A 27,492-nucleotide genomic window follows, 5' to 3' on the forward strand; every position below is an offset into this window, starting at 1 on the left:
GCAATCTCTGTTCTTTAGGTCATATATGCATATATATGCTCTTCTTGTTATCTACATACAGTGCTTGTATGGATGTCTTCTGACATTAAGGTTTTTATCTGTGATCTTGGGTTGTTCTCATTACTCACAAGAAGAGAAGCCACGGCCAAATTATGAAGATAATTTCTAATTTCTCTAATGTATTCTTATTCTTTCAATACATACTGCTTAACAAAAGAATTGTTTAAGAGATGCTTCAATTTAATTGGCTGTGATTTCATCTCTGTCTTCTTCAAAGGAAGTCATCTTTGCTGTATAAATCCGGTTGTACCAGATTTCAGGGGGTAAGAAATTTATAGCTAATACTAATCCCTAAAAGATGACTACATCTATTGTGAAACATTCTCTACAGAATTGTCACAGTTTTGGGGTCCTGTATCAGTTACTCAAGTAATTTTAGAAGTTGGATTCTCTCCTGACTGTTAATGGTACAAAGTTCACTTTTGTAGCCTTTTGTCTTGATGTTTATCAGATGAAACTCTTACAGGAGTAATTATTTACTATTGACTAGTCCCCCTTTTGGGAAGAATTTGCATGCTGATATGTGGATGAAACATTTATTTCTTGAGTTGTTTGAAAAAGCAGTTGTGGATGTTCTGCAGCTATTCATAGGAAAATTAGAAGCAGCCCTAACTTGGATTGATTGTCACGGGGAGAGCAAATAGCAACAGATTATTGATGGGCAGCAGCTAGATGAGCAGAATGACATGATCTTTACTCAGCCAACTGGCTCACATTTGCCAGTCCTTTTATTTATGAGTTGTGGTTATCTCACCCCATCCATGTTGGACTCTCAGCTTCTGCACCTAATTGGCTGTGTTAATTTGTAGTCCGCACCTTCAGATCTCAGGTACATCCCAAATTCCTTTGCACAAGTTGCAACATTACTTCAAAGAAGGTACTGTTGTAGCCTCTGCAAGTAGTTTTGGGTCTTTTTTTAGACTCCAAAATGCCAGTGAACCCAGAAGTTGCTTTAATAGTTGTTTTCTTTGTAAGTGAAAACACGGCAAAAGCTTTCACTTTTTGTGGGATACTTCCCAGTCCAACAAATCAGCTCAACATCATTGCTGGATATTTCTTAAAACTAGTGAGGTACTGAATTGGAAATTGAGGCGGCATGAAGGCAGCTCTGAGGAGGAAGACAGGAGCAATGTGGTAAGGCTTGCGTACATGGGATTTTTGAGAATGGAAATATTAGTGTAATCTATGGTTGTACCTCTCTGTAACCTTTAGAGAGGTAGTGATATATATATACCTTTAAGAAACATTCAGGTGCATTATTTCTGGAAAAGAAATATAGTGCCCTACTTATTTCAAAATGTATCTTCAATAGGAATAAAACAACTGTTCAGTTCTGTTCGTCTCTTCAGACCGAAGATTTCTACTCTCATTGGTAGTTTTAGTTTCTGTCTCTATGTTGCTGCGTACAGATTCTGCCACCTATGCCGCACTCGTGTTTCTGAAATTACATATTTACCTACCAGGGGAAAAAAATTAAATCTTTTTTTGTATGTGTTTTATGATCCTGGCAGATTACTGATGTTTAAATTAAATTTCTGATGTCTGCATGGTCCAGGCTAATGTGAGGGCTTTTGGCACCACCCCTTTGTGCAATAAAGAATCAAAGCCAGTAGCGTAAGAAATCTTCTATCAAAAGCTGAAAGCTAGATTCATAAAATCACTTATGCAGGCATTATGAGATTTTCCCATGGAAAGTTTATGTGGGAGTTTGGGAAAAACTGATTCAAGAACAGCATTATTTGCACTATATATATTCATCCAGCAGTCAGCAGGCTGGCGCTGGCATCCCTTGCCAGTTTTAAAGGGTTGCCAGCACTCACGAAGCTGCTGCAAAGCCACATCAGCAGAGTATCAAGGACTCTTCTTATTCTGCGCCCTCCTTCCCCCTTTTCTGACCAGAACTGAAATGGGTAAAGCAGAGATCATGCTCCTCAGCGAATGCATGTTCTCAGTGCTTACAGCTTTCTGAAAAATGCTGCTGTTTTAAAGCCGTTTCATAACAAATGATTAAGGTGGAAGCGCTGGAAGACTAGCTTTCTCATCAGCATTTCACTTCATTTCTCAGCTTCAAAAGAAAAATAAGAGATAAAAAGGGCAAATAATAGACAAACCACTCAGAGTGAATCTATTTGCATTCACTTTGGTCTTTTTTTTAATGTATTTTACTTTGGGTTTTTTTAAGAAAGCGGCTCTGTTTCTCAGTCTGCATGAGGACCATATGATGTGTGCTGCAAGTCTTTCCTTGTTAATAGGGATGATTCGAATGGCAAGGTAATTCACCACTGCTTTGGCTGGAGCTAATATTGGGCTTCAACATCAGTTCTGTAATTTCTGACAAATGGCCAAGATTTCTTGAATAGGCACAGCTTTCTGTTTTGTGTAGAGAACACACAATCCAGTCTTTTGTTGTGGTTGCCACTGCTGTTGTTTCTCCCCCATTCACAATGGAGAGTGGGGTTATTTGTGCTGAGTGGAAAAACAGTGCCAAAATTCTGACTTGCTTATGTTTAATGTGATTTTAATTTTTGTGATAGCCATAAACAGTAAAAGAGATTTTGTAATATGGATCCCCTGTCTCCTGATCTCTAAGTCAAGAAGGCATATTGGTGATGAAAGTTTTATCTGTCACAGGCATGTCAAGATGAGTGATTGCTGGATGATTCAACCCAAATGTATAGGAACTGTTTATATAGACACTGCCAAACAATTTCCATTGCTTTTCTTTTTATCTAAATTCTTGAATAAATTCCTAAATAAAATAGTCTGTGTTTGGAATGTATGGCTGTGGGATATATGGAAACTCACAGCATGTGGGGGGAAAAAAGTTAAAATAGGGAAATATAATAATTTTGTAAACTTTATGTGAATATAGGTACATCATGTATAGACTCAAGGTTCAATTTGCTGATCAAAGCATCCAAATAACTTTGGATTTAATAATGTTGGCAATGAATGCTAATATATGGAAATTGAAAAGCAGGGAGCAACAATAGCTAGCCACGCTTACCAGTATTACCCTGCAGCAGGTAGATTTACATTTTTTTGTTTTGTTTTGCAATCACAGTTTGGAAAATGTGTGTTCTTTTTCCCTTCTTCCATACTTCAGAATGTGGGTTCTCCTGAACAAGCTTAGACAAGATTCAAGCTAAACAATAGGGCAACATCAGAACCTTTGAAGGCTCAGTTTGGATGGGTACCCAAAGCCTGAGTCTGCTTTGATGTATGTGGGCTCAACTCCGGTTGCCCTTGGTTGCCCTCTCTTACCTATGTAACTTGTGTCTGGAAACTCTTGCCAAATTTTTTTTATAAAGAAAAAAAAAATTAAGGACATTTTTGCAAATTCATGTTCATCCTGATTCTGGTCTGGCTGGAAAAGTACTACAATAATGCCCTCTCCGGTGATGATTTAATATTACTGGTTTAGGTCTAGGCTGTAGACTTCTGCCTCCTTCCCAGTTTCTGAAATTTCAATCCTTTTCAAATGGGAGGACTTTGCCTCTAGTTGGAAACAAAATTATTTGAACTTTTCTGGAATGCTAGCCAAAACCATCCACTATCTCCCTTGCATCTTTTCCTCTTGTCCCAAGTAATTTATGGTTCCATTTCACTGAGGTTTTGGGCAAGGGAACTCTGATTGCCTTCCTTTCATATCACAGATCTCACCTGGCAGAAAGGGACAGCACATCTCAGACTTGCTTCTCAGTCCATGAAGCTTTTGCCATTACCTTCAAGGGAAATAGGATCAGTCCATTGTATTCTTAATGCAAAAGAACAAATGAGTCATTTCTTGTACCCATACCTGATTGCTCTTGCCTAGGAGCCAGGAGGTCACCTTCTTTCCTCACTCTTCATCTGAAGGTAGCACTGTGCTTGCTTTGCCAGTACACTCAACTCAGATTCAGTTCTGAGTCATCTGCAAACCCTAAACTCCCATTGTCTTCAAAGGACATTTGGATTACAGAGAACATTGAGTTTACTCAGGCTGAAAAGAAATTGAAACATATGAGATTGCCACACCTACTAGAAGAGTTTGGCAAGATAGTGGTTGCTTGCCCTAAAGACAGATGAACAGTGTGGATGTGACAGATGTGCCCACAGCCCCCACAGCCCCCACAGCCCAGGAGGTCTTTGATTCTTGCTGGTACAAGATTAAGGGAAAATTCTACTCCATTGGCAAAAAGCAAACTCTAAACATTTAAAATATTTCCTTTTTTTTTTTTCTTCTTTTTTTAAGGCTTAAATTGTAGAGTGAGAGCTATAAGATGTCACCGATACCAGGATCATTGCAATGTTGACATAGATTCTGGTCACTTTTATTGGACCTGGGGATATATAGGACTTCTTTAAAAAGAAATAGTAAAATTTTGAGATATAATTAAGGCCTACAGACCCTCTTACTCTTCAGAAAGTAAGCTGCTGTCTTAAGCATTGAGGATGAGGAGCAATTTATTTTTCACAGAAGTTGATGATTCTATTGAAAGGCAGTTGAACTTTCTTTGAAGGATCTGGTATCTCCAAAAGAGAACACCAGACTAAATGGTCCTCCAGTTTCATCTAATAGGGAATGTTCTGCATCCTATAAAGTATAACAACAGATAATTAATAGAATAACCAGAAGATTTGGAGAGGATGGCAGGCAGGGCTCCCATAGGAGGTGTCAGTCCTGGCAGAAGTCACTTACTTTATTGCAGTAAGCAAATCAGGCTGGATTCTCTCCGTGGTGCAATAACAGTGGATTGGGGAGCATGCAAAGCAGCATCAATACATAAAAATTAAACTGCTTTTAATATACAAAGCTGAGTTTAGATAAATGCAGAACAGAGAAGCAAAGGCATAATATTCTCTGAAAGTGCGGCCTTTTAATGCTGTTTTGGAGACTAATTTACATACAAATAAAATGTCAGCTTATCCCATAACTGTCATGATAAATTGGAGCACTTAGATTTTTGCATGAGATGCTCCTTCTGTACCTTATTAAATTATGGGATGTTGGCCTTTTGTCAAGTGCAGGGTGATGCTTCCTTTACTGAAATACATACAGGAGAGGGATACGGACCTGGACATCTAGAGACCCAGGTTCAGTCACTAGCCAAGAAGTCTGCCTGCACGTCACCTTGAACACTTTGAATTTTTAATTTCTCTGTAAATAATATTTTTTATCCATAAAATGGCAATGATGTTAGTTTTCCTGTTTCACAAGCTTTGTTGAGTTTTAATTAGTTGTCATGTGTACAGAGTGCTTTTAGGTACTTGATTGGAAGTCTGGGCAAAGTAAATCCTGCTTTGTTGGGCTCTCCCATCCTAGATGGATGGCTGTGGAGGGCAGGTAGGAACAAGCTCTCTGCAGCAGGCCAGTAAGAAATGCAGAACATAAACCTGCTGTGCTCAGGGACTTGTAAATAAAAGCAGGTTTAGAATTCTTCATTTTGGTTGCAAGATAGGATACAATTCTCCTTCATGTCACCTCTTTACATACATCACCTTTTGACTTCAGTTTCTCCTGAAAGTGTCTGTGTGATTACCCCAGGAGTGAGCTTAAAATGAAATAAGTGCCAGGAAGTGGGCTTAAACAATCTGTTTTGAAATGCCACTCCTAAACTCTTTTGAAATGACCAAGTGTCTGCTTTATACCCATAGAAAAGGTTAGATTTATTCCAGTGGCTAGATGATTACTGAAGTGTGCTGTGCTCTGAAGCATAAGGTAATAGAAAAGATCATTGTGAATTAATTCAGTGTGAATTAATAAGAGATTTACCTGATGAGAGTTGTTTGAAGGTGATGGCACTTTGTAGCTGAACAGGATTTAAGATGCCCAAAAGTGCACCTTTAGAGATTTGAGAACGATCGATGTTGGGAAAGTAAATGTAAATGGGAAGGAGCAAGCTTGAACAGACCACAGTTCTTTCCACTTGTCTCTTTGTTGTAGGGGAAAAAAATTGCAAACAGCCCTTGGCAAATTGGTGATCAGGGGATAAACTGAAGAATTTAGCCTGAAAATGCAACCAAATAGGAGAGGAGGAGAAAAAACAACAATGTTTTGCTGTAATGCTGTTCTACTAATATGATGTGTTCTTCTTCTACTAATACATTGTTTTCTTCTTGCACTTTTTAGATTGATGAAGTTATCATAATTTCAGTGGAGCACGTGGAGTATAAAATATCAAACAGATTCAATTTGTCTAATTACAATGTCTGATCCTGCCTAATTTTACTGATACGAGGAATCATGTTCTACCTTAGCAATTTCAGGCAGGAAAGAGTGGACATGCAGTTTGAGGGCTTGCAGAAAAACATATATAGATTAAAAACTCCTTTGGAATTAACTTGTCAGTTGCTAAGAGCTGTGGCATCTTCTGTCCTGTATGGTGTGTGAAGACACTTATGCCAAAGCAGAAGGGAGGTGGTCCGGTTGAAGAGGCAGTTGCTTGTCATTTAGCTTATTCTGCCCTCCCATGGTTTAGGGCCTGACTCTTGGGTTCCTTACATAAAAGGAGTTGTTCTTTCCTTCCCTTCTCAGCAGAGAAAAGTTAGGGAAGACCATGTGTTGGTTGTTTGCCGGCAGGCTTGCTCTGAGAACCACGAGCAGAAGTGGGAGAGAAGCATCGTGTGTGACTGCCTCCTGCTCTGTGTCCCAGCCAGAGGTGGTGGGGATGTGAAGCTGTACATCTCTTCTCTCTCATTTCATTGTGCAATGTCCACAAGGGAAGGTAGAAGAGCAGCAGCTTTGGCCAGTCCTCTACCGCTGTGTCTGAGTCTGGGGTAGTTTGCATCTAATGTAATCTAATTTTCAGTAATTTCAGCAATTTCACCTGGAATTTCCAGTGTTATTTACAGGGTTTTAAATATATATTTTTTTAACACTTAAATTAGAAAACATGGCAGGTCTTTGCATTGCGGGCTGTAGTAATGAGCTCGTTACCTTTGAGGCTGTGCTGGGCGCAGGCCTGGGCCAGCCCGGCGGGCCCGGCTGCCGCGGCGGGTGAGGGCGGGCTGGGTGCCGCTGGCTCCCCAGGGCCGGGGCCGCCGCCGAGGCGCTTTCCCAGAGATTCCGTCTCAAAGCGGGAGCTCGCTGGCCTCGTGTGCCTTACAGCTGCTCGATTGTTGCGCGGAGAGTGGGGAGGAGGCTCCGCACTGATTGGGACTTTATGTGCTTGATAGAAGCCACCGCTTTGAACACTTAGGGGTTTTTATATGAAGAACAGCAGACAGACTTTGTGGTCTATTTATGTGTAATAAATTGGGTTTTGTTTTGCGTCTTTTTTTTTTTTTTTTTTTGCTGTTTTTCTTCTCTCCTGCGATCTCACATGATCGGCTGTCCTGCTGGAGTGGAGTGTGGGAAGGTGTCAAAATATGTCTCTCAATCTCGCAAATTTTTTTTTTCTTAAAAGGGAAAGCCAGATGAATGCCAAAAGCACTGCTCCCTTCTCTAGCCCTGCAGTAACAAACTACATGAGTGTATGTTATTAAGATGATAAAGATTAAATTTCTAGTTTCTAACGTGCTATCACAACAGCAAAGGGGGAAAAAATCTTGAAAAAATTATGAAAATTAGTCTGATGGTCTCCTTTTAATATTAAGATCGCTCCCAACCCCAACAGACAGTGTAGGCTGGAATTCCACAGGGCTTTTTTGTGGTCCTAATGATTTTAATAATACTTTGTGCTATGTAGCACCTTTCATTAGAGGATCACAAAGTGCTTTACAGTCACTAATTAATTAAGCCTCACAACACTCCTGTGAGATAGGTAAGTATTACACATATATTAAGCTGAGACACCGAGAGTTAATGATTTTTTGCTGCATTATTCTGGGAAAATGATTGATGTTCTAGCGCCGTATGTGCATTATATGTCTTTGTGTGGGTGTGTAATATATATGAGTGTAAAAGTATTAATTTTACTATCCCTTAACAAAGATGGCCTACTTGAGACTGTTGAATATAAATGTGTATTTTCATTTAATTTTTTGTTGCCGCAGTGTACTGACTGATAATGTCACAGTCTTCATATACCCTTGACTCAGTTTGCTCTTTGTCTGCTTGTGCATCTACTTGTACAAAGAGTAGTCAGTGGTATCTCATAAAATTCAAACATATTTCTAGATGGATTATTCTGTTAAAAAGAGCGTATGACTAAGATCTGACCTAAACCTGCAGCACAAGCACCAGGCAGCAATCATTCTGTTGCAATAGGCTTTGATGACAAGCCATCACATTCAGTAAAAGTAATGAGCAACAACAGCGACCCGCTGGGAAGCTGGTGATCAGCAGGTAATTAGCCATTATCTTCACCACTAGTATGAAACTATTGATTACCAGAATGATTACCAGAATTTGTTTTTTCTTTTCTGTTTTTGTAAGAAGTTCAGTAATCACTATGGTAATTCATTATTCTGAATTACAAACTGAATCTAGAAGAAGTTTTTGTTTCCAGGGATGAACTGATGTGAGTGACTGTTGAACAGAAAATTGCAGATGTATGAACCACAGGCCTTGCCTGTTTTTGAGGGAGAGTACATATAACTGCAACCTGGGCCTTATCCAAAATTCCCTCAGCTCGAGAAGTCCTTTCATTCACATCAGGCTTAGTAATTCTTTTATTATGGGCAGATCACTATTTTCAGTGCTGAAAAGCCAGGTCCCAAAGCCTGTTCTTCACTTGGCTTCTTTACTAGCACCCGGCAAATGTGCTTACTATTGCAGTGGCACTGGAGAGGTGTGGGAAGTTGTCTGCTAACAATGAAAGTAACACCACTAATTTTTTTTGAAGTGGAACACAAGGCAGCCAGCAGAGGTTAACTTGCAACTGCTGATGGAGTTATTTAGATGCCATTAGGCCAGTCCCATGATGATGCATGTGAATTTTTAACACACTTTCTTTCTACAGCTCATTTTCAACAGTTACTTTAAAGTCGTTTTAGACTTTGTGTTTGGTAAACATTAGCTCTGAGATATTTTTTGTCTTTTTGTGTGAGTGCGTGCGCGTGCAGGAGCAGGAGCTCCTTCTGAGGAGAAGAGAGCTATGGGATTTCTCATGTTGGAGGGAAATAGAGAACAGCAGACTCTATTTGTATAGTGTCCAGTAATAGATGCATGGGAATGTACAATAGGTATAATAATGTTTTTAAGTGAACACCATATTTTGAATGCATAATTTAGGAAGGAAAACCTTTTTTTTTTTGTTTTGTTTTGCAGATATACAGATCAGCTCTCAAAATGTCTTCTGTGTCTTCCGTGCATCTTCTAAGACAATTGCATTAGCCCGCCTGCTAGTTGACTAATAGAATTAATAATTGTAAAAAGCACTCTAAAGCCACATGCCTTATGAAGTCAATGCTGGGTATGATTTTACAAGTATGTGATCTATTTTTTCAAGTGAAATTGTTAACCGAAAACGTTCTTGGCACACAATAAAACATTGTGCAATCTGTTATTTGTCTTAGAGATAATAATTTCAGAGTGGCTATATTCTTTCTGTATCTAACTTATGACTTGCTAAGGGATGGTTTCTTCAATTTAGGAGTATTGCAAATGTAGTTTTATTTACATAATACGTCTCTGAAAAATGATAGTGGTGGAATTTCGACAACAAAAAAATCCCTGTGTCTTTTCTTACTGTTCCCTTATGTGGATATCAAATAAATGACAGATGATTTTTCAAAAGCTAAAAGAAAAATAAGGGAAAATACTTTTAAATTCAGCTTAAGGAAGTCAATGTTATCTTCTTTCTTCTTTCCTTTCTTTCTCCAAATGTAGAATGTTGCATGAAAAAGCTCCATTAGGCAGATACTGCTTCCTTTTCCCCCTTCCATTAACAACCCAGACTCACAAATGTATTGGGAAAATTAGAATTAAAGTAGCTAAATCTACTGTCCAGTTAGCCTGTAGAGAGTCTAGATTTTTCTTTTCTTTTCTTTAAAGGGACTTTTTTTCTGTCCTTTTCTCTGACTCTCTTCTGTCAGTTGTCATGAAGATAGCAAGTCTCTAAGCTTTCCTTATCTGCCAAAAATATCTGTAACAAAAACATTTTATAACATTGCATTTAGTCTTGTTTAATTTTGACTGAGGTAACAGTCATGATGTTTACTTTCTTGATTTCTGATTTTTCTTCACTGCGCAGTCAGGACTTCTTTCTCTGTCGTCTGCCACGAATTGCATTTAAACGGAAGTTATTTTAAAAACGGTTTGGGATGTGTAACCAGGAGAAAAGTACTTACTTAGCTGAACACCTATCAGAGATACTCACAGATATTTTGTGTGTGTGTTAACCAAGAGCATTCATGGAGTCTCACAGAGAAGTAGCACTGCTGAAAGGCTAATGACTATCTTTATACCTTGAATTATATATGTTTACATGTTGTTTTAGTAGGCTGAGTCTATTGTAATAGTTCTCTTACTACAGCAGAAAATATTTCTTTTCTCTGAGTTCTGAGTGACTTTGTGGTTCAGAAGTTATTGGGGAAAAAAGAGTCCAATGTAGTTCACACATCCCCTGGTAGGTGTAGTTGATTTTAAAGAGAAGACATTTGGTTCCCAAGCATACGTGTCTTCTGCAGTAAGGCATTGCAGTAGGCATTTAAGAAACCTATTAGGACCACATGGAGTGTTAAAATTTCTGTAACATAAGCTGGCATTCTGTGTGAAAGCCGCCTTGCTGTAGCCCATGCTGCCTGTGGATCAGCTCAACCACAAAGACAACAGAGCCAGCCCAAGACACAAGTTGAACATTTCCCCTAAGAAGTTGTCTGTTTTTATCAACAGAGCTTATAGTGCCCTTTCATGTGGAGCAGATGTAAATAAGAGGATGTACAGATGCCTGTTCTTTTATTTTTAACCTCTGTCCCCAGCCTTGCTTCTCAAAGTACTGTTTTGAGAAGGTTGTCCGTGGCTTTCAAAGGTCTGGATACAGCACCATTTGGAGCACATCAGGGCTGCTCCCAGAGTCTCCAGGTGGTCCTCTCTTGGCAGAGCAATGTCTATCCCCAGTGCCTCTGTAGGGCCAGGCCAGGGCTGGCCTGGGAATGGGGACTCAGACTTGAGTCTGTGGCTCACATCTCATGTGTGGTACTGCAGGCTGCTGCCACCAGACCACACACAATTTGGCAAAGAGAAACATCCATCCTTGTATACAGCATTGGCAGAGATTAAGAGCATAGAAAAGTTGGGGCACATCTGTCTTCTGCCCATAGTTAGCATGTGAACACAAATGGATCAAACCAGCTGGTGATGAATATCAAATCCAGAACCACACAGCTGAGACAGCAGGGGAGTTTAATATATATATTTTCTCTTAAATAGAGTGGGGAAGGTGAAGTGGATGAGGAGTTTGACTTAGTACCTGCATAGTGTGTTTGCTTGTCCTTCCATAATCCCCTGTTTAGAAAGCAGCTAACTCATCAGTGGCAGACTCCCCCTTTCTCTCTGATCCTTACTGCTGTCCTGTCCCAGCTTTCTTAAATGGATCCTGAAAGTGTACTTGCAGATTTAGCAGTAGTGGCTATGTCTGCAAGGAGGACTGAAAGGTTTGGCTGATGAGATCCATGTGGATTCCAGGTGTTTTCAGGGCAGATCCTGGCTCAGCCACACTGTGATGTCAAATGTCTGGATCCAGGCCTGTAAAGTTTTATTGACAGTGGGTTTCCTAATAAAGTAAGTTTTTCTTTGTTTGGCAAATAGAACTAATTACATGAATAATGGACTGTGGGGCTAGACTCTAGAATATCCATATAATCCTGTTTGAAGTTTATGGGCAGTAGGAGGGGGAACTTTTGCTATATGGAAACTGATACCTGCTTAGGAAAATACTTTCTCTGAAACCTCAAGTACTTACTCTCCTAAATCTGTTTTCTTCCTAATAACTCAACTTCTTCTTAAGATTATGTCCTTTAGGTCTATTTTTGCAAAGCTATGTTATATGTGAATGTACTGTGTATGAACATTAGACATCAAAAGTTTATTTTTCCCCTTAGTTTTTTAAAATTATTTTAAAAGAAGCATTAATTTAAAATTCTTCCTGCCAGACTATTATCATCCCAAAAGTTAATGAAACCTGCAATTCACTGATTCTCATGGAAGTGTTTTTTTTAGATTCTTTACAGTTCTCTTTTTAGTTAAGTTTAGTCTCAGCGTGCTAATTTTTTAAAAGTTTTCTGCATAGCTTAAAAACCTGTTCAACAAAAATTTTCTGAAAAGTTGATGTACTCAATATATTTGTATGGTTCAGAATGCTTTTAAAGGTGTCAGGTTTATAATCTGTTACATATCTTGTATATCTTGAATAATTCTATAGGTTTTTTTTTCCTTTTTTTTCTTTTTTCTCTCCCTTTTTTGTTTTGTTTTTTTTTTTTCCTTTCTTATTTCTTTTTCTGTGGTAGATATGGTCCGGAAAAAGAATCCCCCTCTAAGAAACGTTGCTAGTGAAGGTGAGGTACAGACCCTTGAGTCTACAGGTACTGAAAGTGAAGAGTCTGGAAGGAAAAAAGAATTTTCTGCAGAGCAGATGCAAGAAAACACTGACCAGGGTGATGCGGCAGAGTTAAGTAACAAGGAGGAACTTTGCATGCATATCCAAGAGCCATCTTCCAGTGTTAAAAAGGACTTGAAAAGCTCAGTGCTGAGTGAAAAGGCTGGCTTCAATTATGAAAGCCACAATAAGGGAGGAAATGTTCCATCCTTCCCTCATGATGAGGTGACAGACAGAAATATGCTGGCTTTCTCATCTCCAGCTGTTGGGGGAATCTGTGAGCCCTTGAAGTCTCCTCAAAAATTAGATGCAGATGACACCCAAGATGTGGTCTGTACCCCGTCAGGAGATGCAGCAGAGACAAATGAGGAGCATCAGATGTCGCCAAAAGCTTCAGATGAAACAGTGCAAGTGCAAAGTGGTCAAACCGATGGCCAAGGCTCAAGCCCGGTCCCCATGGCCTCAAAAAACCCACAAGTGCCTTCAGATGGGGGTTTAAGGCTGAACAAATCAAAAGCAGATTTGTTGGTAAATGATAATCCAGATACAGCGCCTCTGTCTCCAGAGCTTCAGGACTTCAAATGCAACATCTGTGGGTACGGTTACTACGGGAACGACCCCACAGATCTCATCAAACACTTCCGCAAGTACCACCTAGGACTGCACAACCGCACCAGGCAGGATGCTGAGCTCGACACTAAAATTTTGGCTCTCCACAACATGGTGCAATTCAGCCACTCCAAAGACTTCCAGAAAGTCAACCGCACTGTGCTTTCAGGGGTACTGCAGGACATCAATTCCCAGAGGCCTGTCCTATTAAATGGGACTTACGATGTGCAGGTTTGTATGCTCCCAGCCTCCCCGCTTCTGCTCGCTGCCTTCTCAGCTGCAAAGCCAGATCTTGCAAAGCCTGTCCTACCTACGTGATTCCTGTATCTCATATAACCTGCTTAAGCCTCCAGAACCATTTTGGTCTATTTTAGCCAGGCTTTCTGCAGGTCTGCTGAGCGTAGATGGATATTTGGCTTTTTGACCAGTGACATTTCTGTGTAGGATTTAGTCGTTATGGTAATCAATAGCAAGAGATCTTATTCAGCAAACAGGCAAACGGCTGAATTGGTAATCATATCTGAAGGATTTACTGTCACAGAAAGAAAAGAGCAAATAATAATGAAAAATAACCACCAGATAGACAAAAGACAGCAGCTGGAAATTAAAAATGTAATCCTAAATTATCAGCTGCTGGGAGTCAAGATTTGGCTTATTGATTCTTTATTAAGATAAAATAAATGACAAGTCTTGGCAGCTCTGAAGTTGTCTAGTGCCAGAAAAACAGGATACACAATGGATATTTAAAACATTTCAAAAAGTAACAGTAATCCATGCTGTCCTTCATGTTGTAAGCCTGTAAGAAAAGGATTATTGCCTCAGTCATTCTCATCTAGTTGAAGTTGGAGGAAAACTACAGATGCTGCTTGGAAAAAAAATCTTATTTTTACCATGAAAGAGTGAACTCAAAAGTTTTTCATGGACTTTTCATTAGTTTCTTTTCCTCTAGTATTTAATTAGTTTTAAAAAGATTCTTTAAAAAAATATTCTTGGACTTTTGGAACTGAGAGATACAGTAGGATATTTCAGTATTCTATATGATACAAAAATTCAGATTTTAAGAAAAATCAAACCAAAGTAACAAAGTTTGCATACCATACATGCTCAAATGTCAATCCATTTTCAAGTGACTGCGTACATGGAAACATTGTAGTAATCACTAGATAAAACTCCCAGGCTATGGTAAAATAAAAAGGTAGAAAGGTGGAAATTGTGCTTGCAGAAGCCATAGCTATAGGAAAGAAATTTTGCAAGACAGGTTAAGATGGCTAGCTTCTAACATCAAGGAAGAAACCAAAACCAGGAAAAAGTCAGGAACTTGAAGCTTTTCAAATTATTTAAACTTTTCCTCTTTTTAAAGAACTCTACAATTTCTTTGTGGAACAGCAGATCAAACTAAGGTCGTTACTATGTGTAAAAGCTGCAATCTTTGAACTGCTGCCTTACTAAAAGATCACTGGCTCATGTCAGACACTCTGTCCTGTCAAACTCTGATTAGAAAGCAAATACGTGATGTAGTTAAAAGAGGTTAGAAGTGAATAATGTCAGATTGTGAAATGATGATTTATAATTAGCACATAGTATGATGTTAATACCTGGATTTCCTGCTATAGTTTCAGTGTGCTGACTCCAGGGACAGCATCTTAGAGCAACTGATCTGTGCTGTCAGGAAGACATTCAAACTGGAACAGCTCAGACATACAGTATAGAGGAATTTGAGTTTCTAAACACACTTTCATTTCCTCCAAACAATTGTTTCGTTAGGTCCTTAGTTATTTATAGGAAAGTTTATGCTTGATTAGAATTAGCTGGATGTTTTTCCTTTGCAGTGCTCTCAGAAATAAAACAGATGTGTGAGCTATCTCAGTTTGAACTGATAGAATGAGAAATAAAACAGCTGAACCTAGACTATACTTGTCTACTAAACTCTGGCAGTAAGATACTGCAGGGGAGACAAAAAGCAGTAGGAAACAGTCCATAGATAATCTACTTAAGATCAGTCTTTTCTCAGACAAAAAACATTTTCCAAAATAGAACAGACAGCCTATACAATGTTGGCTGTTTATTTGAAAGAAAAAAACCCTGCACGTAGAAAATTAATTTTTAAGGGTGCTAGTTTTCCCTGGTCAGTTTGGGAATAGAAGATTAAATAAGCTTTTGTGGCAAATGCCATACTTCATCAATTGCACGTGCGCTAGGCGTTGATCCATAACATGTCAGAAGATAAGTAACTGATTAATATTTTTATGCTTTCTCCTCCCCCACTCCTGATTCATAGCAGCTTTGAGAGGTTCATGAACAAAGTAAAAGAACATTTGAAAATCCCTTTTGCATCCACACATGTTTATCTTACTCCTGTATCCATTTTGAAGGTTTTTTTCTCATGCATCTGAACGGCTGGCATCTCCCACCGCAACAAGGGATCATATTGATTGGTGCTCCAGTTAAAATCAGTTCAGTCAAACTCCTGTATAACATGAGAGGGAACTGAACCTGAATAAGAATAATTGGTTCATGTTAACACTATTATTTTTTATAGGTACTGGGCTAAATGAAAATAATCCCTTTGTAATTAACTTGAAATAGTAATGAACTGGGCTTAGGATCTAATTTATTGATCCCCTTGCACTTAGCAAATGGTTCTGTTGTAGCTAGGCTGGAAGTTATTGATAGATTTATGGTCTCAGGCCATGGAACTGGGCACAGAAGCCAGAGGATGGAAGATGACTGACTTTGATCTGGCTCACAATAGTCAGTTGGAGATGATGGTATGTGAAGATTGGTAGTAGTGAGGGATGCTACGGAGCCCCAGAGTTAGCATTCATAACAAAGACAAACAAAAAGCAATGGGAAAATGTTTGAGTGCAGGAAAATACAGTATCTTCTATCCTATCTGTCGAGATCTAGGGATGTGGTCCATTTGCTGAGGGCTTGGAAAAAGAAATCAAATGTGTTTTTGGACTTGTATCAGAGAAGTTAAACCTCACCCATAGCCAAAAAACACCTTCTCAACCCCAAAAGCAGCTTTTAGGGGGTATAATCAGCAAAACTGGGGATATATGTATGATTTCACATACAGGTATTCAAATATTAGGAGTGCGTTTTGTAGTACCTAAAGAAAATTTGTCTGGGAGCTGTGTAAATAATCCAGTCTTTCTGGCATTCCTGTTGTGCAGATTTTAACTTGATATGAATATTTAATGCAGCAGATTCCTTTGTCTTCTTAGAAAATGTTATTTTCTGTTGAAAATCTGTACTTTTTGTTCCCATTTTTCTCTTTAAAGGTTTTTTGTTCATTTAGTTATAAATTCCATAGGATTGGGTGAAATCACTCAGCTGTTTCTGGGAGATTAACTTTCTTGCCAGTATAGATTTCAGAAAACTTTCACTATCACATCTCTGAATTCCCAGGGAATGTGTTAATCAGCTTTATAGCTTTTATAATCAAAATAATATTTGAAGTGAGTTCAATGGATCTTTTGCTGATGTGCTCCCCATTACTTTTTCTTCACATTTAGTTAATTGATCAATCTCTATAGGCAACTTTGTCTTGCTGGATATTTGAGGATATTGGATATTGGGCTTTAGGCTTTGTGGACGTGTCTAAAGCAGTAGCCTTTATACTGGATCTAAAGACTTCACTTAAAGTAAAATTCAGGTGACTAAGTTAACAGCTATGATGCTGAAAGCTATTGCCTTTGCTGCTGTATGATTAAGTCTCGTTTTCTGTTTGATCTAATGACTCTTTAATGTGTATATTAACGTCTGGAGACAGGCAAGTTGCTGGCAAGTAGAGAGCAGGCAGTCTTTTTTTCTAACCCCCAATTTTTTAATGAGTAGTAATTGTGACAGCTTCAACAGGAAGGCTGGAGAGTGCTGTCTTGCACATAGCAGCCTATAGCTAAGGCGTAGGACATGCCCAGCAAAGGTGAAGAAGCAGGCTTGGATCCCCTCTGAGAGAGCAAGGAAAGGAACCCACTTTTCCTGTTTCCTGAACAAGTGTTCAAGCCATTAGGCTATTGTATAAAAGGGAGCGTGACCCCGTTTCCTGGTGTGTTTTAAAAGAGAATAGTGTCCCTCAAAGAAAGGACAGAAATGTCTGTGTTCAGGTAAGGGTTTCAGATGGCATGTCCCAAGGGAGAAGGGTATTTATGCAGCCATGAATAAAGACAGACTGCAGTGATCAGCAGTTCTTATGGTTGCTTCATATTGTGTGTGCTACCTTTGAGGCGCTTCCTGCTCAGCATGGCCCTGGTTCTGGAACTCATTGGCACAGGTCTACCTCCTCTTCTATTCAGACATTAAAAAGATTATGACTGTACAATTTATTTATTTTTTTTTTTTAATTTAGTCCTCTGATTTTGATTGTTTCGTGGTTTTAGATCTAGACAGACATACAAGACAGATTTCTGAAAAAGCATGGCATAGTAAAAGCCCTCATTAGGTTTGTTGATTGCATTTCACTGCACCTGGGGTAGGGGAGAGAAAGAAAAAGAATAAATGACTGCGTTATCTACTACTCCACAGAGTAATATGAGATTATTGACAGTTGTTTTCTTCTATGGTTCTAGACATCCGATATTGTAAGAGTTGTCTTATACCACTCAGCCTAATGCTTTGTCATATGTGAATCATAGAATGATTTGGGTTGGAAGGGATCTTAAACCTAATCTACTTCCAACCCTCCTGCTATAGGCAGGAACATCTTCCAGTAGACTAGGTTGCTCAGAGCCCCATCCAGTCGGTCCTTGAACACTACCAGGGATTAGGCATCTCTTTGTAGAGCATCTACTGTTTCTCTGGGCAACCTGTTTCAGTCCCTCAGTTGTTCTCCTGGTGAAGTATTTGTTCCTAATATCTTATTTAAACCTATCCACTTCCATTTTGAAGCTGTCACCCCTTGTTCTGTCACTACATGCTCTTACAAAAAGTTCCTCTTCAGCATTCTTGTGCCCTTTTAGGTACTGGAAGGCTGCTATAAATTCTCCCTAGAGCCTTCTCTTCTCCAGGCTGAACAGCCTGTCTTCATGTCTCCAGCCTTCTGATCATCTTCATGGCCTCCTCTGGACTCACTCCCGCAGGTCCATGTCTGCATTATGCTGGGACCCCCAGAGCTGGAGACCCATCCCCAGATGGACCAGGTGGGGTCTCACGAGAGCAGAATAGAAGGGGAAAACCACCTCCCTTGACCTACTGGTTACATATCTAAGTACATATGATGAACATTATATAAGTAAATATAATGAATAGGGCTAGCAACTGCTCCCAGATTTCACAGCAACCAAAAGCATTTCTGAATCTCCAGCCAGCAGGCTGCTCAGTGTCCTAGAATGTGATAGAAGTGCTCACACAGAGTCTGTAAAGCTCTCCCTCTTGTGTCCTTTATAAATCCCCAATGAGTTCTATGTGTCTACATGGTGTTATGCCCTGATTAGTTTTTAGTGGTCTGGATTTCAATGTATCAAATCTGGCATGTTTTCTCAGGTTAGACATGTGTAACTAGTATAAAGTCTAGTCTAACTAGGATTCAGCTGAATGAGAAACAGTGATTTTATTTGTAGGTTCTGCTTTTTGTCCTCCATGCTTTTATTAGCAGTTAGATTGAATATGAAGCTGTGAAGGTAAGACTTAAAAAAATGTCGGAATTTTTAGGGGTACAGTTGTAATCAGCAGTGCTTTTCATGATAAAGTTTTGGTGATTTTGGCAAAGGGACTCATGGTGATGAAGTAAGAATTACAGACTGGTGGCCTAAACAAGTACAGCACTTTCTTTTTTGTATTATTAGCAAATCAAACCTTAAAGTTCTTTGTTATCAAGTGGGTTTCCTAGAAAGTGACACAGGTGCATATGTGGTTGATGTGAGCAAACATGCATATGAAACATGAATATGAATGAATTTCAATTTCCTTGCATGCTTAGAAATGGATCCAAATTTTATATTGTTTGTGTCACTGATTTTGGCTTAAATGTCCTTAATACAGGAATTAGAATTAACAAACTGAACAACTGTTGCTGCATATTATGTACCTCGATCTTGTTGAGTACAATGTGCCATGCTAGTTTTTGCAGCATATCTTAGAACAGAACTTGCATGAAGGTGGATGTCACACAAGGCTCACTTCATGTCAGCCATGTTGCAGACACCCTGGGCACTTTGCTGTTAAACTGAAAACTATCAAGCTCTCTTTGAGTGTTGCACCTGCACGTGGGCATACCTGTTCATTTTGAATCTTACTTTTGGATCATGATCAGGCTTGGAGGCTGCCTTGCACACTTGGGAGTGTCACTTCTCAGAAGCACAGGATTCAGTCTTCTCTTTTAAACAACTGACATGAAAAAAAAATGATGGGAGGTAGAGAAATTGGTGGTGGTAAATCACACATATAAAGAAGTCCATAGGCATTTGCTTGGGAGCAACATATATGTATATTTGCTTCTTAATGCATATATAACTGCATATGTGCATATTTACAAATATTATGTGAAAAAGCACATGGAAGAGGTATTTAACTTCTATATTGACAATAGCTGATAGGCAACGATTTGTATGATTATATGCAGTAGAAGTTCTTTATATCACTTCTGTGGAGATATTTGCACGTTTACTCTTCAGAATGATGGGTTGTGATTTACAGTGTGTCAGCTGCACTTACACAGTAAGTGCCTGGAAACATTGCCTTGCTCTGTGGCAGAAATAAGCTATTTTAGCTGCCTTGCAGTGACAAGTAGTCTATACTAAAATTAGAATATTCAGATGGACAGTTTGTGGAACAACTGATGTGATATATACTCACAGGCTTCAAAGCGAAGTTGTTTATGTGTTGATATTCCTTACCTTATTGCAGGGATATTTGGTAATGTTTGAAGAACGGCTAATAAAAACAGTTGATGAGACCAGTAATATTAGTATTTATACTTAAAGTTATGAGCTGCTAAGGCAGTCTACAGAAAGGATGAGAGCTCGAAAAATAAAGTTCCTGGGGAAAAAAGAAACCCACTAGATTTTCTTCTGGTATAAGTCAGTGCAAGTTTGCCTCTAAGCCTGTAAGACTGTGTGAGTTTACAGTAGCCAAGGAACTGTCTGGTAATTTTATCTGTAGAGAATAGAAGGAACGGTGCTTCTTTAGATACTAGTCTAGTAGCACTAGTTAGCAAATGAAAGTCTTGATTTTCTCTTTCTTTCTTTTGTTAGTTTTGCACATCTGGTCTTCTGACCTTAATTTAAGTTCTGTTTTTGTTCTGTCACAGTCTTTGTTTTAAAAATACTTATAAAATTCAAATGACACAAAAACTGTGTTGGGTTCAATAGCAACAGAATAAATCTCAAGAAGAATGCACTTACTTTGAATGAATGTGATCCCATAGCTTGCTTTCTTGTTTTGGTAAGTATGAACAGCCCAGAAAGCCAGGAGTTTGCCCTGAGTTTTTGCTTCACTTGTGCAACATAGATTTATGTACCTATAAATTAATCATAGTAAATAGTTTTAAGAATATACTCTGAAGATTCTCCTAGTTTAAAATGCAGAAAGAGAATGAGAGGGAGTGAATTCTCCACAGGGGAGGTTATAGAACTGGGTGGTGTTACACAAACTTGCATGAAAGCCAGGAATCTGTTCTGGCCTGCATGACATGAAGAACTTCATAAATGTGGGATGGTTAAAATGTTCTGGATGCTATATTGCACAAAGCAAATGAATAAACAAGAGCATTAGAAAATATTTTAGGATTAGAAGATTAAGAGTAATTGCAAAGGCAGACTGGATGGCTCAGAAGATTGGTAAGGGATCTGGAGCCTTTCACCTCCTGATTAGCCAAAGCTGTAACCCAGGTAAGAAAAACAAAAAAAAATTAACGTTTGATGTTCCAGTGCAGATGGATTCTAATCAGTACTTGCAGAAGAAGCCAGGGGTCAAAGACAGCTTTACTCTGAGCATGTAATCCTTGTGGTTGAATCTCTTATGTGGATATAGTTTCTGCTGGCAGAATTTTCTGCATGAAATACATGAGTGGGCAGATTTTCTCTTCCTTGGTGATTTTTTTCTGATTCTGTAAGAAGTATTTGTAAACTGGTTTGGTGTGATGGAATTTAGGACTGAATTTTGAAAAGCAGGAGAGAGAATAGGGGTAGCATTTGGACCAAGGGCAAAATAAAAATCAAAGACCCATTAAAAAAAGAAAGAAGAAAGTACTTCTATTTGCTCAAGTCCATCTATTCCATGAAATCATTATCTTGACTAATTAATGTAGGCATATCTGTTGGAAACATATTGTGCAATTACACAGCTTTGTTGACGTACTTGCCAACATACTTTAGAAAGTACATCTTGAAACACTGTCAATTATCGTGCTATCTTTTCTCCTTTTTCTGGCTATTTTTGGAAATGTGTGTGATGTTTGAGGAGATAGCTTAGTTGTATTAACACATGAGCTTCAGATTTTGACAATTTCCCCCACTGATGAATAAACTTAATGATTAAGAGTTTTGAGTTTATGGAAATCTTACTGTGAAACATATTTCAGTCTAATCCCAGAATGAGACAGAGCTTTGAAGAGTAATTTTTAAAGAATATCAGTGCGACCACATCTAGCACAAGAGTGGAAAAACCATTCTAATATCTGTCTTTTTTGTACAGCGTAATAATTAATACCAACTATATTGCCATAGTTGAGATGCTGCAGAAGTAAGTGATTATCCCAAGGTTTCATAAGCAAATGACAGTGAAAGGAAGAATTAAATCATGTTTCCACAGTCTGAACTTGTATGTTAGGTTCTCTTTAAAAAGAGAATTGTGAAGATTAATTTTCTCCTTTGTGTGTTGAGGGAACTGTTGATCTATAGTGGCTCCTATATTTCCTCTACAAGCTGTACCTCTGTTCGTGACTGTTACTGGCCGTGTCACCAACTTTGGACTCCAGTGCTAGAACAGAATTGCAGAATTTAGCATTGCTTTTGTTTAGGTTCTTTTTTATGTTGGGAAGAAGTGTCTACTTAAGGAAATGTAACTCTGTTAGAGAAGTGCAGGAGATGAAATTTTGTTGGGATTAGAATGAAATAAGGGAGTAAATACAAGAATCTATCACTTCTGATACCACACAGAAATGTGGATATTGATTGCTATAGTATGTATACCTCAATATCTATCATCTATCTATCTATCTATCTATCTATCTATCTATCTATCTATCTATCTATCTATCTATCTATCTCTCTGTATCTATCTATCCATCCATCCATCCATCTAGCCATATTCTGCTTTCTCCTTCTCCTTTACTTTTCCGCTTTGTGGGGCAGATCAGAGAGAGCAGAAGGTGAAGGACAATTACATCCCCAGTGAAGAAGTTTAATGCCTGTACATAGACATACAACATGTAACTGGAAAATCTGGAAGTCAAGCCAAGATTTGAGCAAAGTGTGGGAATCCAAACAGTTCTGCAAATGTGTGGGTTTCTTTCAAATGTGGCTGGATGAAAGCTGAAACAGATTCAGTTTATACTGTCACTTCATGTGCTTCTCCCAACCTCTCTGCATGGAAAACAGTTTCTTTAGTTGTCTTTGAATGACGACCTTCATGGAGCTTTCAGTAGGCATTGCTATGTATGAAAGGAGGCTTTTGAGTGTAATAACATTAAGGTGACCCTGAATTACTTTTCACATGCATGGTCTTATGCAAAGAATTATTTTGAATTGTGGCAGGTATTGAGGGAAATTCCAAACCAGTAACTGGTAATCAATTACATTCGAGTGGTGTAAAGATGTATCTCCCACATTACAAGAACTTCACACAAGCACTGTGGGAATATTTAATTCTACTTTATCCTCTTGTGATGCAGAGAAGGATGTATTAGCATGGAACACAAACTTGCTGTGTAGACCACTAAGCAGGATTAGCACAAGTTACAGAAGTGATGTGATTTAGAGTCCAGTGTAGAAAATAGTAGTATATATGTTTTACCAATGTTCTGAAATAAAAGTAATTAGCAATGACTGGCAGCTGGGATTATTGTCACTCAGAGTTTGTAACTGGCGTCCTCAGAGTGTCTGCAAAATAGGTTTGTTATCTGTAACTCTGTGGCTGAACATTGAGAGTAATCAGTGTATTTACTCATTAGAGCCATTTAAGGTAAAGCATATTGGTCAGTCTTCTGTGCATGCACAGAACAAACACACATATCTAATTAAATGAACGAAACCAGATCACCTTACAACTTATGTAATTATGCAGTGAACTGTTGTTATTTTCTGTTTACTTAATTGCATCAGTGCTTTCTTTAAGTTGTCTTTTGACACCACTAAGACTTTGAACATTGAAGTGATGCAGTGGATGAAGATCTTAAGTGCTAGATACTGGAAAGCAGGCCCAGATCCCACTTTTGTCAATGGGATCAGGCTCAGCATGGCTTTGTCACCAATTCTTGCCTGCCATAAAATACATAAAGGGAGGTAACTCCTGCACTACAGAAGACCTGTTAAACATCTCTCTTGCAAAGAACCTCTTCAAAACCAAGTTCATAATTTGATAGAGAATGTAGAGTCCCAGTTGAAAGTGAAAATGTTGTTACAGCTAAGTCCTAATGATTTGGCTGCCTGACTCACCATTGCCTAATGAGATATGTTTCCTAAACAAACAGAGAGCCATTTTCAGTTTATTTAAGGAAAAGTTTTAACCAGTGCATGGGGATTTTGCTTCCTTAAGGAAAAAAATAAACAGAAGAAAGATTTGGAGGCTGAATAGAGGCATCTCATTATATCATGGTTTAGTAACTCATTGCCTCACTATACATGCTCAATTCTGATGAGGTATAAAGGATAGCATTTCATTTTCTGAGCTAAATTGCTAAAAGGCATTATTAATATTACATTTAAAAATGTTTACATTTCATGCTCTCTGTATGTCTGAGTCTTTCCATTTGTTGTGATACTCAATGAGCAGTGATCATGTTATCTTTGTGGCATAGCTGTTGAGGAGGAGAAGAAAAATAATTACACCATTTGTCTAATGCATTAGAGCTGAAACCTACAGAAATGTAGTAATACACTTATTGGTTGGGAGAATGCAAATCAAACTCTGCAAGGCTCGATTTTATACTCTCTGTTAGACATTTTCTGGGTGTAAAAATTGAGAATATGTCACAAGGGAGCTTCTACCCATGTCTACACCATGTGGTGTAGACTGGATGATGGCAAAGGAGTCGATGTCTGTGGATTTTGGGAATTATCTTCTGGATGCTGTACACTATTTGTTACTCAGAAAAAGAAGCTGTGCAATGGTGACATTTTTGTCAAGAGATTGTTTCTTTGGCCTTCAAACCAGTTGTACAGGAGCAGCAAATCTCCCCCTGATGTCAGGGGCAGGTGTGGTGCACTCCTGGGAAGGGCAGGCCTGCCTTGCTGTGAGAACACGGGCTTTAATAACATCAGCCCTGGAAGCCTTCTTCCCTTCCTGCAGAGCATTTTGCTCAGACATCATCAGAACAGTTAAGTAGACCTACCTTATTTTTTGTGTGTGTAATTAGTGATGTCATGGGCTTGGGTGTGGTAGTTTTCTTTGCCACATGCCATTTTTCTACTGTAGTTTTTCCATCCTTGTTTTACTAAATTGAGCTCTGTGCATGAGAGGAACAGAAGATTTCCTTGGAGAATGTCTGCAGTGAGTAATCCTTGAGAAAACTGCCTTTTGTTTGAGACATCAGCCAGTATGGCTCTGTGAAAAGGCATCCTGGTGGATACTGGATACTCATGTAGGAATGATCTTTGTAAGAATTGGTCGTACTTCCGACAGAACAAACTGAATTTGTTATTTGAAATTAAATTTTTGCTTGCTTGAATTTAGAAAGCAATTCTCTTTGTAAAGCACAAATATGATTAAAGCATCTAAGTCAAAAGACTGAGGGTTGTTTTTTTTCTTCCACACCTGGTATAGTCTCCCAGGAAAGTCTGCTTTCAAAGGGTTCAGAGCTGTGGGAACTGGTTATTGGATCTTCTGTCAGTGATACTATTTAATGATACAGTGAAGGAAGGAACAGTCCTATCAGCACTAAGATAATCTTCTGCACGTTTGCCTCAGTCTCTGCAAATCAATGTATTTGTTATTCATATGGCATATATATTCAGCTATGAGAAACATTTAAAAATATTCATCAACAAATGTTAAATACAAATGTGAGGATATATGTATGATATCTTACATGTTAACATGAAAATGATGGCAGTGATTAATAAAAGAAGCTTATGAATCAATTCCTCTCTATTTCTCTTCCCCCCACTTCCACTCCTTGCTATTTGAATAAATACACAGTGGAGCTAAAATGACCTTATTCTTTATTCACAGGTTACTTTAGGTGGAACCTTCATTGGAATTGGGCGGAAAACTCCAGATTGCCAAGGCAACACGAAGTACTTCCGCTGCAAATTCTGCAATTTCACCTACATGGGCAACTCCTCCACTGAACTAGAGCAACACTTCTTACAGACTCACCCAAACAAAATGAAAGCAGCCCTTCCCTCCTCTGATACTGGTAAAACTTCAGAGAAAAACTCCAATAAATCCAGTCCTACTCTTCGACCATGTGATTCTGGAGACTTGGGGAAGTGGCAAGACAGAATCACTGTAAAAGCAGGAGATGATACGCCAGTTGGATATTCGGTGCCCATCAAGCCAATAGATTCCTCTAGACAAAATGGTACCGATACTACCAGTTACTACTGGTGTAAATTTTGCAGTTTCAGCTGTGAATCGTCCAGCTCTTTGAAACTATTAGAACATTACAGCAAACAGCATGGGGGAAGCCAGGCAGGAAGCCTCCACCCAGATCTGAATGATAAGCTTTCTAGGGGATCTGTCATTAACCAGAATGATCTAGCCAAAAATGCAGATGGGGAGTTAGTGACAAAGACAGAAAAGGGTGCGAGTGTGGCAAAAAAGAAAGACTTGAGTAGCAAAGGAGCAGAGGACAGCATGGTGACAAGCTACAACTGTCAGTTTTGTGACTTTAGGTACTCAAAGAGCCATGGCCCAGATGTAATAGTGGTGGGCCCACTTCTCCGTCACTATCAGCAGCTACACAACATTCATAAGTGTACCATTAAGCACTGTCAGTTCTGTCCCCGAGGCCTCTGCAGCCCAGAAAAGCACCTTGGAGAAATTACTTACCCATTTGCTTGCAGAAAAAGTAATTGTTCCCACTGTGCTCTCTTGCTTTTGCACCTGTCTCCAGGGGTGACAGGAAGCTCTAGAGTCAAACACCAGTGCCATCAGTGCTCATTCTCCACTCCCGACGTGGACGTTCTCCTGCTCCACTATGAGAATGCACACGAAGGCCAAGCGTCCGATGTCAAGCCAGAAACAAACGCCCTGCCAGGGGCAGAGGGGCTGCTGACGCTCAAGGAGAACAAAGAACACTCATGTACCAAATGTGACTTTACCACCCAGGTGGAAGAAGAGATTTCCCGACACTACAGGTATGGTGAAGTTTCAAGTGACTAATGATTGGAACCCAAACAGCTTCCCCCCCCCCAGTTTCTTCATTAAATGTCACCATTCCTCAAACATTTGAGGAAGCTGGAAATCAAAATAGGAATGTGTATAGATATAAATCTTTACAGCCAGAGTCAAATCCAACATCCACTTTGTTTTGGAAAACCACCAGCTAAGTTGGTGGATTTAATTATACATTTAAACCTGTGCAGAGGAGAGGGAAATTTGGATTTGTGTGCAGATGCTAAAGTTTCAGCATATTTGAGGTTTGGTCAGCTATTTTCCACCCAGAATCTTTTAGGTACTATAGGTGCTATTTCAGTTTAGGCTTTTTCTGAGAAAGTTGGCATCTTCATTCAGTCAGGGACCACAAATGGCTTTACTTTCCAAGATAACTATGAATCCTTTATGCTCCATAACAGCGCTTCAATGTGCTACCTTTTTGTAGTATTTTCCATTCCCAAGTCCAGCAATGTAATAATTAGTTTAAGAGCATTCCACTGCTGTTTTGGTGTTCGTTTCCCACTGGGAGCAGACACTCTTTTGTCTGTTGATGTCATTCCCCAAGATCCTTTTGCAGATGCTTATTTTCGTGTTGCTGGTTTACAGTGTCATTCTATTTATTTTAAATGCTAATGTTCCTATTTGGAGGTGGATGCAGCCAGTCTCCTGACTCAGTCTGACACAATGTCATAGTAGCAGCCAACTCCCTGCTAAACTTCTTGGGTCAGTTCCTGGGCTGTTGTAAACTGGCAGTCCAGTTTGCATCAGAGGAGGAGCTGGCTCTTAGAGTTTGTAAAGAGCAACAGTTATGTGCCACTGCAAAAGTGATGTTAAATATTAGAAAATCATGCTGAATATGTTAATAGTTAAGGCTAATGCGTCA

General features: G+C 39.0%; 1 protein-coding gene across 3 annotated transcripts in view; it reads left to right on the top strand.

Moving 5' to 3' along the window:
* The window catches only part of TRPS1 (transcriptional repressor GATA binding 1), a 211,661-nt gene that overhangs the window by 29,592 nt on the left and 154,577 nt on the right, over window positions 1-27,492 (top strand). The window contains exons 1-4 of one of the 3 annotated variants that reach the window (XM_058029314.1): window positions 9,344-9,398; window positions 12,433-13,361; window positions 25,461-25,647; window positions 26,347-26,590. In XM_058029314.1, coding sequence (XP_057885297.1) covers window positions 9,383-9,398; window positions 12,433-13,361; window positions 25,461-25,647; window positions 26,347-26,590 — 1,376 coding nt within the window. In that variant the 5' untranslated portion in view covers window positions 9,344-9,382. Of the gene's footprint in view, window positions 1-9,343; window positions 9,399-12,432; window positions 13,362-25,460; window positions 26,591-27,492 lie in introns of those variants that run through there. The other 2 variants (XM_058029298.1, XM_058029306.1) reach the window with 2 other exon arrangements.

This window comes from Melospiza georgiana, chromosome 1, assembly GCF_028018845.1.
Source record: "Melospiza georgiana isolate bMelGeo1 chromosome 1, bMelGeo1.pri, whole genome shotgun sequence".
Classification (NCBI taxonomy): domain Eukaryota; kingdom Metazoa; phylum Chordata; class Aves; order Passeriformes; family Passerellidae; genus Melospiza; species Melospiza georgiana.